Consider the following 17,044-nt stretch of genomic DNA (forward strand, 5'->3'; position numbering starts at 1 on the left):
AGCAACAGTAAGGGGTAAACTGCACTTGAAATATTGTGTAAAGGAACAATAAGGGATAGAGAGCAGTCAGAGTATTGTGTACAGACACACTATGGGGTAGACTGTGTTCAGAGTATTGTATACAGACACAGTGTGGGGTAGACTGTGTTCAGAGTATTGTGTACGGACACAATATGGGGTAGATCACGCTCAGAGTACTGTAATCTGCAACTTCATCAAAATGCTATTGATTTCCATTCACAATATTTTGAGACACACCACAGATAAGCAGCAGTTTTGGGCAAAGTGGATTATGTCAACAAAATCAGTCGAATTTGACTACAATAGGCCCATATCTCAGTCTAAACCTTTCATATCCATGTACCTGTACAAACATTTCCAAAATGATGTTAATATACCCCCCTTGACCACTTCCTCTGGAAGCTGATTCATGTACTGGCCACTCTCTGGGTGAAGTTGATGAGGGTAAAGCAGTGGATGTTGTCTATATGGACCTCAGTAAGGCCTTTGACAAGGTTCCACACGGAAGGTTAGTTAGGAAGGTTTAATTGTTGGTTATTAATATTGAAGTAGTAAAATGGATTCAACAGTGGCTGGATGGGAGATGCCAGAGAGTAGTGGTGGATAACAGTTTGACAGGTTGGAGGCCGGTGATTAGTGGTGTGCCTCAGGGATCTGTACTGGGTCCAATGTTGTCTGTCATATACATTAATGATCTGGATGATGGGGTGGTAAATTGGATTAGTAAGTATGCAGATGATACTAAGATAGGTGGTGTTGTGGATAATGAAGTAGGTTTTCAAAGCTTGCAGAGAGATTTAGGTCAGTTAGAAGAGTGGGCTGAAAGATGGCAGATGGAGTTTAATGCTGGTAAGTGTGAGGTGCTACATTTTGGTAGGACTAATCCAAATAGGACATACATGGTAAATGGTAGGGTGTTGAGGAATGCAGTAGAACAGAATTATCTAGGAATAATGATGCATAGTTCCCTGAAGGTGAAATCTCATGTGGATAGGGTGGTGAAGAAAGCTTTTGGTATACTGGCCTTTATAAATCAGAGCATTGAGTATAGGAATTGTGATGTAATGTTAAAATTGTACAAGGCATTGGTGAGGCCAAATTTGGAGTCTTTTGTACAGTTCTGGTCACCAAATTATGGGAAAGATGTCAACAAATTAGAGAGAGTATAGAGAAGATTTACTAGAATGTTACCTGGGTTTCAGCACCTAAGTTACAGAGAAAGGTTGAACAAGTTAGGTCTTTATTCTTTGGAGCATAGAAGGTTGAGGGGGGACTTGATAGAGGTATTTAAAATTATGAGGGGGATAGATGGAGTTGACATGGACAGGCTTTTTCCATTGAGAGTAGGGGAGATTCAAACAAGAGGACATGATTTGAGAGTTAGGGGGCAAAAATTTAGGGGTAACACAGGGGGGAACTTCTTTACTCAGAGAATGGTGGCTGTGTGGAACGAGCTTCCAGTAGAAGTGGCAGAGGCAGGTTCAATTTTGTCATTTTAAAAAAATTGGATAGGTATATAGAGCATATACTTTTCTTTGGCAGTTTAACGAGGGCACGACTGCTCAAGATCATGTAAGTCAGACCGTGAGGCAGCAGGAGTATTTAAAGAGAGCAGTAGATAGAGTGGGTGATGTTGTAGTGGGTGACGGAGTAGAGGGGGACAGAGTAGGAAGGCTTTGTCTTGAGAGGTTTCGGCGAGCAAAGGCTGAGGACGAGCTTCACTCCAAGTGAGGTAAGGCCAGGTAAGTTCCTTTCAAAGGCGAAAGTTTCAAATGTTAAGGCAAGTATTGGGTAGGTCATGGCAGCTGAGATCGGCCCCGTGGTTTGTTCATCCTGCAGCATGTGGGAAATCAGGGATACTTCCAGTGTCCCTGACAACTATGTGTGCAGAAAATTTGTCCAGGTGCAGCTTCTGGCAGACCGCATTGAGCGTCTGGAGCTGCGATTGGATTCATACTGGAGCATCCGCGATGCTGAGAAAGTCGTGAATAGCACGTTCAGTGAGTTGGCCACACCGCAGGTAAAGGCTACACAGGCAGAAAGGGAAGGGGTGGCCACGAGACAGCGTAGCAGTAGGCAGGTAGTGCAGGAGTCCCCTGAGGTCATCTCCCTCCTAAACAGATATACTGTTTTGGATACTGTTGGGGGAGATGTCTCATCAGGGGAAGGCAGCAGCAGCCGAGTTCATTGCACCATGGGTGGCTCTGCGGCACAGGAGGGAAGGAAAAGGAGTGGGAGAGCTATAGTGATAGGGGATTCGATTGTAAGGGGAATAGATCGGCGTTTCTGCGGCCACAAATGAGACTCCAGGATGGTATGTTGCCTCCCTGGTGCAAGGGTCAAGGACGTCTCTGGGTGGCTGCAGGACATTCTGGAATGGGAGGGTGAACAGCCAGTGGTCGTGGTACACATAGGTACCAACAATATAAGTAAAAAATGGGATGAGGTCCTACAAGGTGAATTTAGGGAGTTAGGAGATAAACTAAAAAGTAGGGCCACAAAGGTAATAATCTCTGGATTACTACCAGTGCCACGTGCTAGTCAGAGTAGAAATAGGAGGATATTTCGGATGAATACGTGGCTTGAAAAATGGTGCAAGGGGGAGGGATTCAAATTTCTGGGACATTGGAACCAGTTCTGTGGGAGGTGGAACCGGTATAAACAGGATGGTCTGCACCTGGGCTGGACTGGAACCAATGTCCTAGGGGGAGCGTTTGCTACTGCTGTTCAGGAGGATTTAAACTAATGTGGCAGGGGGATGGGAACAAGTGCAGAGAGACAGAGGGGTGTAAAATGAGGGTAGAAGCAAAAAGTAGTAAGGTGAAAAGTAAAAGTGGCAGGCAGGCAAATCCAGGGCAAAAAGCAAAAAGAGCCACTTTTCAACATAATTGTATAAGGGCTAAGAGTGTTGTAAAAACAAGCCTGAAGGCTTTGTGTGTCAATGCGAGGAGCATTCATAACAAGGTGGATGAATTGAATGTGCAGATAGTTATTAATGAATATGATATAGTTGGGATCACAGATACATGGCTCCAGGGTGACCAAGGATGGGAGCTCAACATCCAGGGATATTCAATATTCAGGAGGGATAGACAGGAAAGAAAAGGAGGTGGGGTAGCATTGCTGGTTAGAGAGGAGATTATCGCAATAGAAAGGAAGGACATTAGCCTGGAGGATGTGGAATCGATATGGGTAGAGCTGCATAACACTAAGGGGCAGAAAACGCTGGTGGGAGTTGTGTACAGGCCACCTAACAGTAGTAGTGAGATTGGGGATGGCATTAAACAGGACATTAGAAATGTGTGCAATAAAGGAACAGTAGTTATAATGGGTGACTTCAATCTACATATAGATTGGGTGAACCAAATTGGTAAGGGTGCTGAGGAAGAGGATTTCTTGGAATGTATACAGGATGGTTTTCTGAACCAACATGTCGAGGAACCAACTAGAGAGCAGGCCATTCTAGATTGGGTATTGAGCAATGAGGAAGTGTTAGTTAGCAATCTTGTTGTGCGAGGCCCCTTGGGTAAGAGTGACCATAATATGGTGGAATTCTTCATTAAGATGGAGAGTGACATAGTTAATTCAGAAACAAAGGTTCTGAACTTAAAGAAGGGTAACTTTGAAGGTATGAGACGTGAATTAGCTAAGATAGACTGGCAAATGATACTTAAAGGGTTGACAGTGGATATGCAATGGCAAGCATTTAAAGATCGCACGGATGAACTACAACAATTGTTCATCCCAGTTTGGCAAAAGAATAAACCAGGGAAGGTAGTGCACTCATGGCTGACAAGGGAAATTAGGGATAGTATCAAGTCCGAAGAAGAAACATATAAATTAGCAAAAAAAAGCAGCACACCTGAGGACTGGGAGAAATTCAGAGACCAGCAGAGGAGGTCAAAAGGCTTAATTAGGAAAGGGAAAAAAGATTATGAGAGAAAGCTGGCAGGGAACATAAAAACCGACTATAAAAGCTTTTATAGATACGTGAAAAGAAAAAGATTGGTCAAGACAAATGTAGGTCCCTTACAGTCAGAAACAGGTGAATTAATCATAGGGAACAAAGACATGGCAGAGCAATTGAATAACTACTTTGGTTCTGCCTTCACTCAGGAGGACATAAATAATCTTCCGGAAATAGTAGGGAACCAAGGGTCTAGTGAGGTGGAGGAACTGAAGCAAATGCATGTTAGTAGGGAAGTGGCATTAGGTAAATTGAAGAGATTAAAGGCAGATAAATCCCCAGGGCCAGATGGTCTGCATCCCAGAGTGCTTAAGGAAGTAGCCCAAGAAATACTGGATGTATTAGTGATAACTTTTCAAATCTCCTTAGATTCTGGATTAGTTCCTGAGGGTGGCTAATGTAACCCCACTTTTTAAAAAAGGAGGGAGAGAAAAACTAGGAATTATGGACCGGTGAGTCTGACATCAGTGGTGGGGAAAATGCTAGAGTCGGTTATCAAAGATGTAATAACAGCACATTTGGGAAGTGAAATCATCGGACAAAGTCAGCATGGATTTGTGAAAGGAAAATCGTGTCTGACGAATCTTATAGAATTTTTTTGAAGATGTAACTAGTAGAGTGGATGGGGGAGAGCCAGTGGATGTGGTATATTTAGATTTTCAAAAGGCTTTTGACAAGGTCCCACACAGGAGATTAGTGTGCAAACTTAAAGCACATAGTATTAGGGATATGGTATTGATATGGATAGAGAATTGGTTGGCAAACAGGAAGCAAAGAGTGGGAGTAAACGGGACCTTTTCAGAATGGCAGGCAGTGACTAGTGGGGTACCACAAGGCTCAGTGCTGGGACCCCAGATGTTTACAATATATATTAATAGACAATAGACAATAGGTGCAGAAGTAGACCATTTGGCCCTTCGAGCCTGCTGATTTAGATGAGGGAATTAAATGCAACATCTCCAAGTTTGCGGATGACACAAAGCTGGGCGGCGGTGTTAGCTGTGAGGAGGATGCTAAGAGGATGCAGGGTGACTGGGATAGGTTAGGTGAGTGGGCAAATTCATGGCAGATGCAATTTAATGTGGATAAATGTGAGGTTATCCACTTTGGTTGCAAGAACAGGAAAACAGATTATTATCTGAATGGTGGCCGATTAGGAAAAGGGGAGGTGCAACGAGACCTTGGTGTCATTGTACACCAGTCATTGAAGGTGGGCATGCAGGTACAGCAGGCAGTGAAAAAGGCAAATGGTATGTTGGCATTCATAGCAAAAGGATTTGAGTACAGGAGCAGGGAGGTTCTACTGCAGTTGTACAAGGCCTTGGTGAGACCGCACCTAGAGTATTGTGTGCAGTTTTGGTCCCCTAATCTGAGGAAAGACATTCTTGCCATAGAGGGAGTACAAAGAAGGTTCACCAGATTGATTCCTGGGATGGCAGGACTTTAATATGAAGAAAGACTGGATCGACTAGGCTTATACTCACTAGAATTTAGAAGATTGAGGGGGGATCTTATTGAAATGTATAAAATTCTAAAGGGATTGGACAGGCTGGATGCAGGAAGATTGTTTCCGATGTTGGGGGAGTCCAGAACGAGGGGTCACAGTTTAAGGATAAAGGGGAAGCCTTTTAGGACCAAGATGAGGAAAAACTTCTTCACACAGAGAGTGGTGAATCTGTGGAATTCTCTGCCACAGGAAACAGTTGAGGCCGGTTCATTGGCTATATTTAAGAGCAAGTTAGGTATGGCCCTTGTGGCTAAAGGGATCAGGGGGTATGGAGAGAAAGCAGGTACAGGGTTCTGAGTTGGATGATCACCCATGATCATATTGAATGGCGGTGCAAGCTCGAAGAGCCGAATGGCCTACTCCTGCACCTATTTTCTATGTTTCTACATAGAATAGTACAGCACATTACAGGCCCTTCGGCCCACAATGTTGTGCCGACCCTCAAAACCTGCCTCCCATATAACCTCCCACCTTAAATTCCTCCATATACCTGTCTAATAGTCTCTTAAACTTCACTAGTGTATCTGCCTCCACCACTGACTCAGGCCGTGCATTCCACACACCAACCACTCTCTGAGTGAAAAACCTTCCTCTAATATCCCCCTTGAACTTCCCTCCCCTTACCTTAAAGCCATGTCCGCTTGTACTGAGCAGTGGTGCCCTGGGAAAGAGGCACTGGCTGTCCACTCTGTCTATTCTTCTTAATATCTCGTACACCTCAATCATGTCTCCTCTCATCCTCCTTCTCTCCAAAGAGTAAAGCCCTAGCTCCCTTAATCTCTGATCATAATCCATGCTCTCTAAACCAGACAGCATCCTGGTAAATCTCCTCTGTACCCTTTCCAATGCTTCCACATCCTTCCCATACTGAGGCAACCAGAACTGGACACAGTACTCTAAGTGTGGCCTAACCAGAGTTTTATAGAGCTGCATCATTACATCGCATCTCTTAAACTCTATCCCTTGACTTATAAAAGCTAACACCTCATAAGCTTTTTTAACTACCCTATCTACCTGTGAGGCAACTTTCAGGGATCTGTGGACATATACCCCCAGATCCCTGTGCTCTTCCACACTGCCAAGTATCCTGCCATTTACTTTGTACTCTGCCTTGGAGTTTGTCCTTCCAAAGTGTACCACCTCACACTTCTCCGGGTTGAACTCCATCTGCCACTTCTCAGCCCACTTCTGCATCCTATCAATGTCCATCTTCAACCTTCGACAATCCTTTACATTATCTACAACACCACCAACCTTTGTGTCATCTGCAAACTTACCAACCCACCCTTCTACCCCCACATGCAGGCCGTTAATAAAAATCACGAAAAGTAGAGGTCCCAGAACAGATCCTTGTGGGACACCACTAGTCCCAACCCTCCAATCTGAATGTACTCCCTCCACCACAACCCTCTGCCTTCTGCAGGCAAGCTAATTCTGAATCCACCTCGCCAAACTTCCCTGGATCCCATGCCTTCTGACTTTCTGAATAAGCCTACCGTGTGGAACCTTGTCAAATGCCTTACTAAAATCCATGTAGATCACATCCACTGCACTACCCTCATCTATATGCCTGGTCAGCTCCTCAAAGATCTCTATTGCGCTTGTTAGGCATGATCTGCCCTTCACAAAGCCATGCTGACTGTCCCTGATCAGACCATGATTCTCTAAATGCCCATAGATCCTATCTCTAAGAATCTTTTCCAACAGCTTTCCCACCACAGATGTAAGGCTCACTGGTCTGTAATTACTTGGACTATCCCTACTACCTTTTTTGAACAAGGGGACAACATTCGCTTCCCTCCAATCCTCCGGTACCATTCCCGTGGACAACGAGGACATAAAGATCCTAGCCAGAGACTCAGCAATCTCTTTCCTTGCCTCATGGAACAGCCTGGGGAATATTCCGTCAGGCCCCAGGGACTTAACTGTCCTAATGTATTTTAACAACTCTAACACCTCCTCTCCCTTAATATCAACATACTCCAGAACATCAACCTCACTCATATTGTCCTCACCATCATCAAGCTCCCTCTCAGTGGTGAATATCGAAGGAAAGTATTCATTGAGGACCTCGCTCACTTCCACAGCCTCCAGGCACATCTTCCCACTTTTATCTCTAATTGGTCCTACCTTCACTCCTGTCATCCTTTTGTTCTTCACATAATTGAAGAATGCCTTGGGGTTTTACTTTACCCTACTTGCCAAGGCCTTCTCATGCCCCCTTCTTGCTCTTCTCGGCCCCTTCTTAAGCTCCTTTCTTGCTACCCTATATTCCTCAATGGACCCATCTGATCCTTGCTTCCTAAACCTCATGTACGCTGCCTTCTTCCATCTGATTAGATTTTCCACCTCACTTGTCACCCATGGTTCCTTCACCCTACCATTCTTTATCTTCCTCACCAAGACAAATTTATCCCTAACATCCTACAAGAGATTGTTTTTTTAAAAAAAAATTAATTTAATTTTAATGTATAATTTTTAATACATTCATATGTACACATTGAGATAATATGAAAAGTAATAAGGCACTTAAATAGATAATTATGTGCAGTTTGTAATTCCACTGTATTTGACTAAGTAATGACAATAATTGTTAAGAAGAATAGTAATAATAGTGGATTAATAATAATTTCCATGTATCTTTTCTGAACCATTACTTCTGGTCCAAAATATTATATGTAACCCTATGTAACTACCATTGTAGGATTTTATATCCTAACTCGTTCATGTTTGCTCCACCCCCAAACATAATTATCCAATCCCTATGTACTTATTTACTTAATTTTTTAAATATTTTTCCCCTTTCCCAAATCTTTCCCTTGTGTTAATTCCCTATTTTCCAAAACAAAACAGTAAACAATCGAATCCAGGGTGCTTACATTAGTAATATTACTGTGTTAATGAGAAAAGCAGTATAAATCATTAGGAGAGACGTCCAAAGTCTGCTCGCTTTGGGGTTATGAATTCAATCCATTTATTCCAAATTTGATTAAATCTTTCTTTTTGAATTCTCAAAGAACAGGTCATCTTTCCATTTTAAATATTTCCAAAATAATTTCATGCCAATCTTCTAATGTAGGTGATATTGGCTGCAAGAGATCCTTAAACATCAACCACATGTCCATAGTACAAACTTTGTGCATTTGCCTGCAAAAGCATCATCCCAATTCATACCTGCAAGTTCTAGCCTTATAGCCTCATAATTTGCCCTTCCCCAATTAAACATTTTTCTGTCCTCTCTGATTCTACCTTTTTCCATGATAATGCTAAAGGTCAGGGAGCAGTGATCACTGTCCCCCAGATGCTCACCCACTGACAGATCTGTGACCTGACTCGGTTTGTTATCTAATACTAGATCTAGTATGGCATTCCCCCAGTGGGCCTGTCAACATACTGTGACAAGAATCCATCCTGGACACACTTAACAAACTCTGCCCGATCTAAACCCTTGGCACTAATCAAGTGCCAATCAATATTAGGGAAGTTAAAGTTACCCATGATAGCAATCCTGTTATTTTTGCATATTTCATATGGACAGGAAAGGAATGGAGGGTTATGGGCTGAGTGCAGGTAGGTGGGACTAGGTGAGAGTAAGCGTTCGGCACGGACTAGAAGGGCCAAGATGGCCTGTTTCCGTGCTGTAATTGTTATATGGTTATATGAAGTAGTTGTTCGTTGGGTCCTTATCCGATCTCTCCCCGCTCCCCTGAAGCCTGTACTGTTCAGTGTTTGATACCCAACATGCGAAAAGACTGCGCATCATCCTCATGATCATAATAAGGTCACCCCTCAGTCTTCTGCACACCAAGGAATAAGGTACAAAGTGCATTTATTAGTAAAGTATGTTGACCATATACACCCTGAGATTCCTCTTCTTACAGGCAGTCACAAAACAAAGAAACATATTAGAACCATTTAAAATATTCCACACAATATCCTTCAGGCATCCAACGTGTGGAAAAAGAACAAATTGTGCAACTTATAAACTAAGTAACACAGAGAGCACCAACCACAGAGTCCCCAAAGCTGACTGCACAGCCATGGAGTTGGCTCGGCACTGCAGCTGGTCCAGTAACCCGATGACTGTGGGTCACAACCGCAGAGTCGGCTCAGCGCTACGGCGAGTAAAACCTCATGGAGTAGGAATTTGTTCTGCCTCCTTTTAATCTGGCTCAGTACTTAAATCAACTCAACAGCAGTTTGTTTTGTGCTCTCGGGCCGGGCCCTGTCATCTCAGTCAGCCCAGACTCCGATTCCAGCAACGGACACCAAGGTTGTAATTGCATTCTCGAGAGTCCAGTTCGCCAAATCCTTCAAAACTGCCAGATCGTACAGATGGTTGAAAGGCACAACAGCCAAAGGGAAGTTATAGGCTGTGGATTTCAGTGATCATAGTCCACTGTGTAATTAATAGAATAGTTAGTAGTTCTGTTTGTTGCCCAAAAAACATTGCAGTGTCTCACCAGTGCCATCTTTGTAGGATCTTTCTACTCTTAGCCTTCCCAATAACTCCAGTCCCTTGAATCCTGGCAACCTCCTTGTAAATCTCCTCTGAATTCTTTCCAGCTGAATGTTGTCCCTCCTTTAGCAGAGTGACCCAAACTGAAGACAATACTCCCAATGCCAGCAATGATTTGCACAACTTTGACTTCTACACTCAGTCCCTCACTGCTGAAGCTTTTCTCAGCACTCTGTCTGACCTGGGATGCCACTTCCAGGGCAGCATGTCCTTGTACTCCAAGGCTCTCTCTTCTACAACAGTCCCATGGTACTGCCACTCTCAGTAAATTGGTGCAATATTGTCACATACTAATATATCTTAGCAAAGTTTATATTTTGCATGCAATCCATACAGATCACTTTATTATAGCAGCATGTTGATGCAGAACAAGGTAAAACAAGAACAGAATGCAGAATAAAGTGAGATACTGAGAGAATGCAGCGCAGGTCAACAATAAAGGGCGAGACCTTTATTATGAGGTGGAGTCCATCTTATCGCACTAGGGAATCATTCAATAGTCTTATAACAGCAAGATAGAAGCTGTTCTTGAACCTGGTGGTATGTGCTTTCAGGCTTTTGAACCTTCTGCCCAGTGGAAGCCCGAAAAAGGGAGAATGTCTGGGGTGGCTGGGGTCTTTCATATTTGTTGCTTCACTGAGGCAGTCCTACCCTCACTTGTCTTCCCAAAATGTAACATCTGGCACTTACCAAGGCATGTCTGTGTAAGCGTGTGGATGTCAGCGAGTTAGACTGGCAGGAAGGGTTTAAGAGAAGACAGCTTTGTAGAGCGAGCGGGTGAGTCGAGGTAGACAGAGTAGGAGGGCTTCGGTGCTAGTGGGTTGAGGCAAGGTGAGGAATAGAAAGTATGTGTGTGAGGCCGGTATTCTGTACTGCGTGTCAGATGTGGGAGGTCTGGGAGACTCCCAGCCTCCTGGACTGCCACATCTGCATCAGATGCGTAGCACTGCAGCTCCTTAGGGACTGCATTAGGGAACTGGAGACGGCTCAATGACGTTCATCTGGTCGGGGAGAGTAAAGCGGTGATAGAGAGCAGCTAAAGGCAGGTAGTCACAGTAGGTAGTAGGTAGACCTCGGGAGACAGATAAGTTGGTAACAGTCAGAAGAGGGAAGAGTAGGAGTCAGGTAGTAGAGAGTACCCCTGTGGCTGTCCCCCTCAACAATAAGTACTCCTGTTTGAGTGCTGCTGGGGGAGGGGGAAGCAACAGTGGCCGTGCCTCTGGCACAGAGTCTGGCCCTGTGGCTCAGAAGGGTAGGGAAAGGAGGAGGATGGCAGCAGTGATAGGGGACTCTATAGTCAGGGGGTCAGACAGGCAATTCTGTGGATGCTGAAAGAAACTCGGATGGTAGTTTGCCTCCCAGGTGCCAGGGTCCGGGATGCTTCTGACTGTGTCCATGATATCCTGAAGTGGGAAGGAGAACAGCCAGAGGTCGTGGTACATATTCGTACCAATGACATAGGTAGGAAAAGAGAAGAGGTCCTGAAAGAAGACAACAAGGAGTTAGGAAGGCAGTTGAGAAGAAGGACTACAAAGGTAGTAATCTCAGGATTACTGCCTGCGCCACGTGACTGAGAATAGGAATAGAATGAGGTGGAGGATAAATGCATGGCTGAGTGATTGGGGCAGGGGGCAGGGATTCAAGTTTCTGGATCATTGGGACCTCTTTTAGGGCAGTTGTGACCTGTACAAAAAGGACGAGTTGCACTTGAATCCCAGGGGTTCCAATATCCTGGCAGAGAGATTTGTTTAGGCTATTGCGGAGAGTCTAAACTAGAATTGCTGGGGGTGGGAACTGAACTGAAGAGATGGAGGAAGGAGTGGTTGGCTCACAAATACAGAAAGTTTGTTGGCAGTGTGAGAGGGAGGATAGGCAGGTGATAGAGAAGGGATATGCTCAGACTGATGGTTTGAGATGTGTCTACTTTAATGCAAGAAGCATCATGAGCAAAGCAGATGAACTTAGAGCGTGGATCAGTACTTGGAGCTATGATGTGGCCATTACAGAGACTTGGATGGCTCAGGGGCAGGAACGGCTACTTTGAGTGCCAGGCTTTAGACGTTTCAGAAAGGAAAGGGAGGGGGGCAAGAGAGGTGGGGGCATGGCACTGCTGATCAGAGATAGTGTCACGGCTGCAGAAAAGGAGGAAGTCATGGAGAGATTGTCTATGGAGTCTCTGTGGGTGGAAGTTAGAAATAGGAAGGGGTCAATAACTCTACTGGATGTTTTTTATTGACCTCCCAATAGTAACAGGGACATCGAGGAGCAGATAGGGAGACAGATTCTGGAAAGGAGTAATAATAACAGGGTTGTTGTGGTGGGAGATTTTAATTTTCCAAAAATTGATTGGCATTTTCCTAGAGCAAGGGGTATAGATGGTGTGGAATTTGTTAGGTGTGTTCAAGAAGGTTTCTTGACACAATATGCATATAAGCCTACAAGAGGAGAGGCTGTACTGGATCTGGTATTGGGAAATGAACCTGGTCAGGTATCAAGTCTCAGCAAGAGAGCATTTTGGAGACTGTGATCACAATTCTATCTCCTTTACCATAGCATTGGGGAGGAATAGGAACAGACAAGTTAGGAAAGTGTTTAGTTGGAATAAGGGGAAATGTGAAGCTATCAGGCAGAAACTTGGAAGTATAAATTGGAAACAGATGTTCTCAGGGAAATGTACAGCAAAAATTTGGCAAATGTGCAGGGGATAATTGCGTGATATTATGCATAGGTTCATTCCAGTGATACCGGGAAAGAATGGTAGGGTACTGGAACTGTGGTGCACAAAAGCTGTTGAAAATCTTGTCAAGAAAAAAAGAAAAGCTTATGAAAGGTTCAGAAAACTAGATAATGATAGAGATCTAGAAAATTATAAGGCTAGCAGGAAGGAGTTTAGGAATGAAATTAGGAGAGCCAGAAGGGGCCATGAGAAGGCCTTGGTGAGCAGGATTAAGGAAAACCCCAAGGCATTCCAGAAGTATGTGAAGAGCAAGAGGATAAGGCGTGAGAGAATAGGACCAATCAAGTGTGACAGTGGAAAAGTGTGTATGGAACTGGAGGAGATTCACTACAGAAAAGGATTTTGGCAATTATAGGGATGACTTACAGCAGACTGAAAAGCTTGAAGATGTAGACATTAAGATAGAGGATATGCTGGAGCTTTTGGAAAGCATCAAATTGGATAAGTCACCGGGACTGGGCGGGATGTACCCCAGGCTACTGTGGGAAGCGAGGGAGGAGATTGCTGAGCCTCTGGCAATGATCTTTGCATCATCAGTGGGGACGGGAGAGGTTCTGGAGGATTGGCGGGTCGCAGATGTTGTTCCCTTATTCAAGAAAGGGAGTAGAGATAGCCCAGGAAATTATAGAACAGTGAGTTTTACTTCAATGGTTGGTAAATTGATGGAGAAGATCCTGAGAGACAGAATTGATGGATATTTGGAGAGGCATAATATGACTAGGAATAGTCAGCATGGCTTTGTCAAAGGCAGGTCATGCCTTATGAAGCTGACTGAATTATTTGAGGATGTGACTAAACACATTGATGAAGGAAGAGTAGGAGATGTAGTGTATATGGATTTCAGCAAGGCATTTGATAAGCTACCCATGCAAGGCTTATTGAGAAAGTAAGGAGTCAGGGGATCCAAAGGGACCTTGCTTTGTGGATCCAGAACTGGCTTGCCCACAGAAGGCAAAGAGTGGTTGTAGACGGGTCATATTCTGCATGGAGGTTGGTTTGGTGACCAGTAGTGTGCCTCAGGGATGTGTTCTGGGAGCCCTTCCCTTTGTGATTTTTATAAGTGACCTGGATGAGGAAGTGGAGGGATGGGTTAGTAAATTTGCTGATGACACAAAGGTTGGAGGTGTTGTGGAAAGTGTTGAGGGCTGTCAGAGGTTACAGCGGGACATTGATAGGTGCAAAACTAGGCTGAGAAGTGGCAGATGTAGTTCAACGCAGGTAAGTGTGAAGTGCTTCATTTTGGTAGGTCAAATATGATGGCAGAATATAGCATTAATGATAAGACTCTTGGCAGTGTGGAGGATCAGAGGGATCTTGGGGTCTGAGTCTAATGGACACTTAAAGCAGCTGCGCAGGTTGACTGTGTGGTTATGAAGGCGTACGGTGTATTGGCCTTCATCAATTGTTGAATTGAATTTAGGGGCTGAGAGGTAATGTTGCAGCGATATAGGATCCTGGTCAGACCCCACTTGGAGTACTGTGCTCAGTTCTGGTCATCTCACTACAGGAAGAATGTGGAAGCCATCCTGCAGAGAAGACTTACAAGAATGTTGCCTGGATTGGGGAATATGTCTGATGAGAATAGGTTGAGTGAACTCGGCCTTTTCTCCCTGGAGCGACGGAGGATGAGAGGTGACCTGATTGAGGTGTACAAGATGATGAGAGGCATTGATCGTGTGGATAGTCAGAGGCTTTTCCCATGGCTGAAATGGCTAACATGACAGGGCAGTTTTCATGTGCTTGGAAGTAGGTACAGAGGAGATATCAGAGTCAAGTTCTTTTTTACGCAGAGAGTGGTGAGTGCATGGAATGAGCTGCTGGCAGCGGTGGTGAATGCGGATATGATAGGGTCTTTTAACAGATTCCTGGATAGGTACATGGAGCTTATAAAATAGAGAGCTATGGGTAACCCTAGGTAATTTCTAAAATAAGTACATGTTCGGAACGGAATTGTGGGTCGAAGGACGTGTATTGTGCTGTAGATTTTCTGTGTTTCTATGAATTAAACTTCTTTTGCCAGTCCTTAATCCTCGGCCCAATTAATTGGATGATCAAGACTCCCTCCTGTAATTTTTGATAATATTTTGTCTATGATGTCACCTGGGGTGTTTGTAAATTTACTAACTCTGCCTTGTACTTTCTCATCCAAACTATTTACCCAAATAATGAACAGGAGATGTACTAGCTCAGATGATTTTAGCAAATTCAGACTGGCTTCTCTAATCATCTACACTGTTCAAGTGTCATTAAGTGGCAGAAGCAATGTTTGTAGATGAAGATTTGAACAAGTGAATGATGGAAAAGGTTTAGAATCTATGGCCAGAATGTGGGCAAATCAGACTACCCCTGATGGACACCTTGTTCGGCATGATGGATTGCGGAAATGCCTGACTGACTCCAGTACTTAGTGGGAAGTAGGTTTAGAGTAGAGAGAAGATTTGGAAGGGATGTGCCAGGGTATTTTTCAGCCAGAAAGCAGTTAATGTCTGGAGCACAGTTACTGATAGTGTTTGAGAAGTGTCTTGTGAGCATTTCAAACACATGGACATTTTGATATTGGGCTATGATATGAATATGGAAGGGTGCTCATTGCCCAACATGGATAAGTTGAGTTGAATGGCCAGTTTCCACGCCAGGTGCGGGGTTGGAGAATGAAATCCACTCACGTCCCCTTTCTGTCACTCTTTACCCGCAGGTATTTTTACACAAAGACCATCTCTGTCACTCTGTCTTCAGTGAAGTGCATCCACAACATAGCATCGGACTACAGGATCACTGCAGTACGTGATTACTGTGATCAGCTCTTCTACAAACTCATGCCCCAGGACAGTTCATTTCAGCAGCAGCTGGAGCTTTACAAGTATGCAGGAAGAGTGAAGGACCCTGTGCTGCAGGAGATCTGCCTGCAGTACTTCTCCTGGAACTGTGAGACCTTCAGCCAGACAGTGGCATGGGATGAGCTGTCAGTCACAGACTTGGCTGCCCTGCTCCAGCGTTCAGATCTGGTCATTGAGAGTGAATTCACGCTGTTCCAGGCAGTGGAGTCCTGGATCTCCCGCAGTGGGCAGACTGATGCCGTTGGCCTGTTGATGAAGGGGATCCGCTTCCCAATGATGTCTCCCGAGGAGCTCATCTCCTTGCCTTTCAACTCCAGCCTGTACCAGCAGTTTGAGAGCGTGTTCACACAGGGGGTGCTGGAAGCTTTTGAGTTCCATTCGGTCCGTGCACAGGTGCTGAAATACTTCAAGGATTTGAACACCCCTGACTTCCAGCCACGCATCTACACCTCCAAACAATGGAGCAGGACCCTGGCCATCCCCGGCCTCAGGGACTCTGCCTACCAGCGCACTGGTCTGTACGGACCCACGCCCTCATACTACAACAGGCAACAGAGGTATTATGGCCGCTACAACTCCTACTACTACTCCTCCCCACGCGTCTCCTTTCGGACCAAGCAACACATGAGCCAGCTGTTCAGCTCCAGCACGCTCCAATGGACCGCCTACTACCACAGCACAGCACAGCATTGCCGCAACAGCTACGTGTCATGTCCGTACGATACCTACCCCGTGGCAGTGCTGACCACGTACAACACCCCGGAAACCGTCACCTACCGCAACTCTCTGCTACTGCTCTGCAACAATAGCACCGTCTCCTATGTGCAGGAGATGAAGAACTCAACAGCTGTGTTGCCCTCCCACAACAACACTGACTTTTCTCTCTTTGCCTGTGATGATGGCATTTCCACCCTCCAGTTTGTCGTCCGGCCCTTTTATGTTTGACCCATTCAGAATTTGACCAACTGCTCAGTAGCAACAATGTAAACCCACATGTTTCCCCAGTCCTTCTGTCTCTGTGTCCATTCCCAGTCCCTTGCCCTCTCTCTCCCCACCCCCAGTCCCTCCGGCTCTGTGTCCATCCCCAGTCCCTTGCCCTCTCTCTCCCCACCCCCAGTCCCTCCGGCTCTGTGTCCATCCCCAGTCCCTTGCCTTCTCTCTCCCCACCCCCAGACCCTCCGGCTCTGTCCATTCCCAGTCCCTTGCCCTCTCTCTCCCCACCCCCAGTCCCTCCGGCTCTGTGTCCATTCCCAGTCCCTTGCCCTCTCTCTCCCCACCCCCAGTCCCTCCGGCTCTGTGTCCATCCCCAGTCCCTTGCCCTCTCTCTCCCCACCCCCAGTCCCTCCGGCTCTGTGTCCATCCCCAGTCCCTTGCCCTCTCTCTCCCCACCCCCAGACCCTCCGGCTCTGTCCATTCCCAGTCCCTTGCCCTCTCTCTCCCCACCCCCAGTCCCTCC

At 45.3% G+C, this 17,044-nt stretch overlaps 1 protein-coding gene across 3 annotated transcripts in view; it reads left to right on the top strand.

Moving 5' to 3' along the window:
- Positions 1 to 16,670, top strand: part of LOC132385645 (galectin-3-binding protein-like) — a 41,829-nt gene extending 25,159 nt beyond the window's left edge. For all 3 annotated transcript variants that reach the window (XM_059957833.1, XM_059957834.1, XM_059957832.1), the window contains exon 6: positions 15,447 to 16,670. In XM_059957833.1, coding sequence (XP_059813816.1) covers positions 15,447 to 16,533 — 1,087 coding nt within the window. In that variant the 3' untranslated portion in view covers positions 16,534 to 16,670. The remainder of the gene's footprint in view (positions 1 to 15,446) is intronic.
- Positions 16,671 to 17,044: the final 374 nt, after the last annotated feature.

The sequence above is a fragment of the Hypanus sabinus genome, assembly GCF_030144855.1.
Source record: "Hypanus sabinus isolate sHypSab1 chromosome X1 unlocalized genomic scaffold, sHypSab1.hap1 SUPER_X1_unloc_4, whole genome shotgun sequence".
NCBI lineage: Eukaryota > Metazoa > Chordata > Chondrichthyes > Myliobatiformes > Dasyatidae > Hypanus > Hypanus sabinus.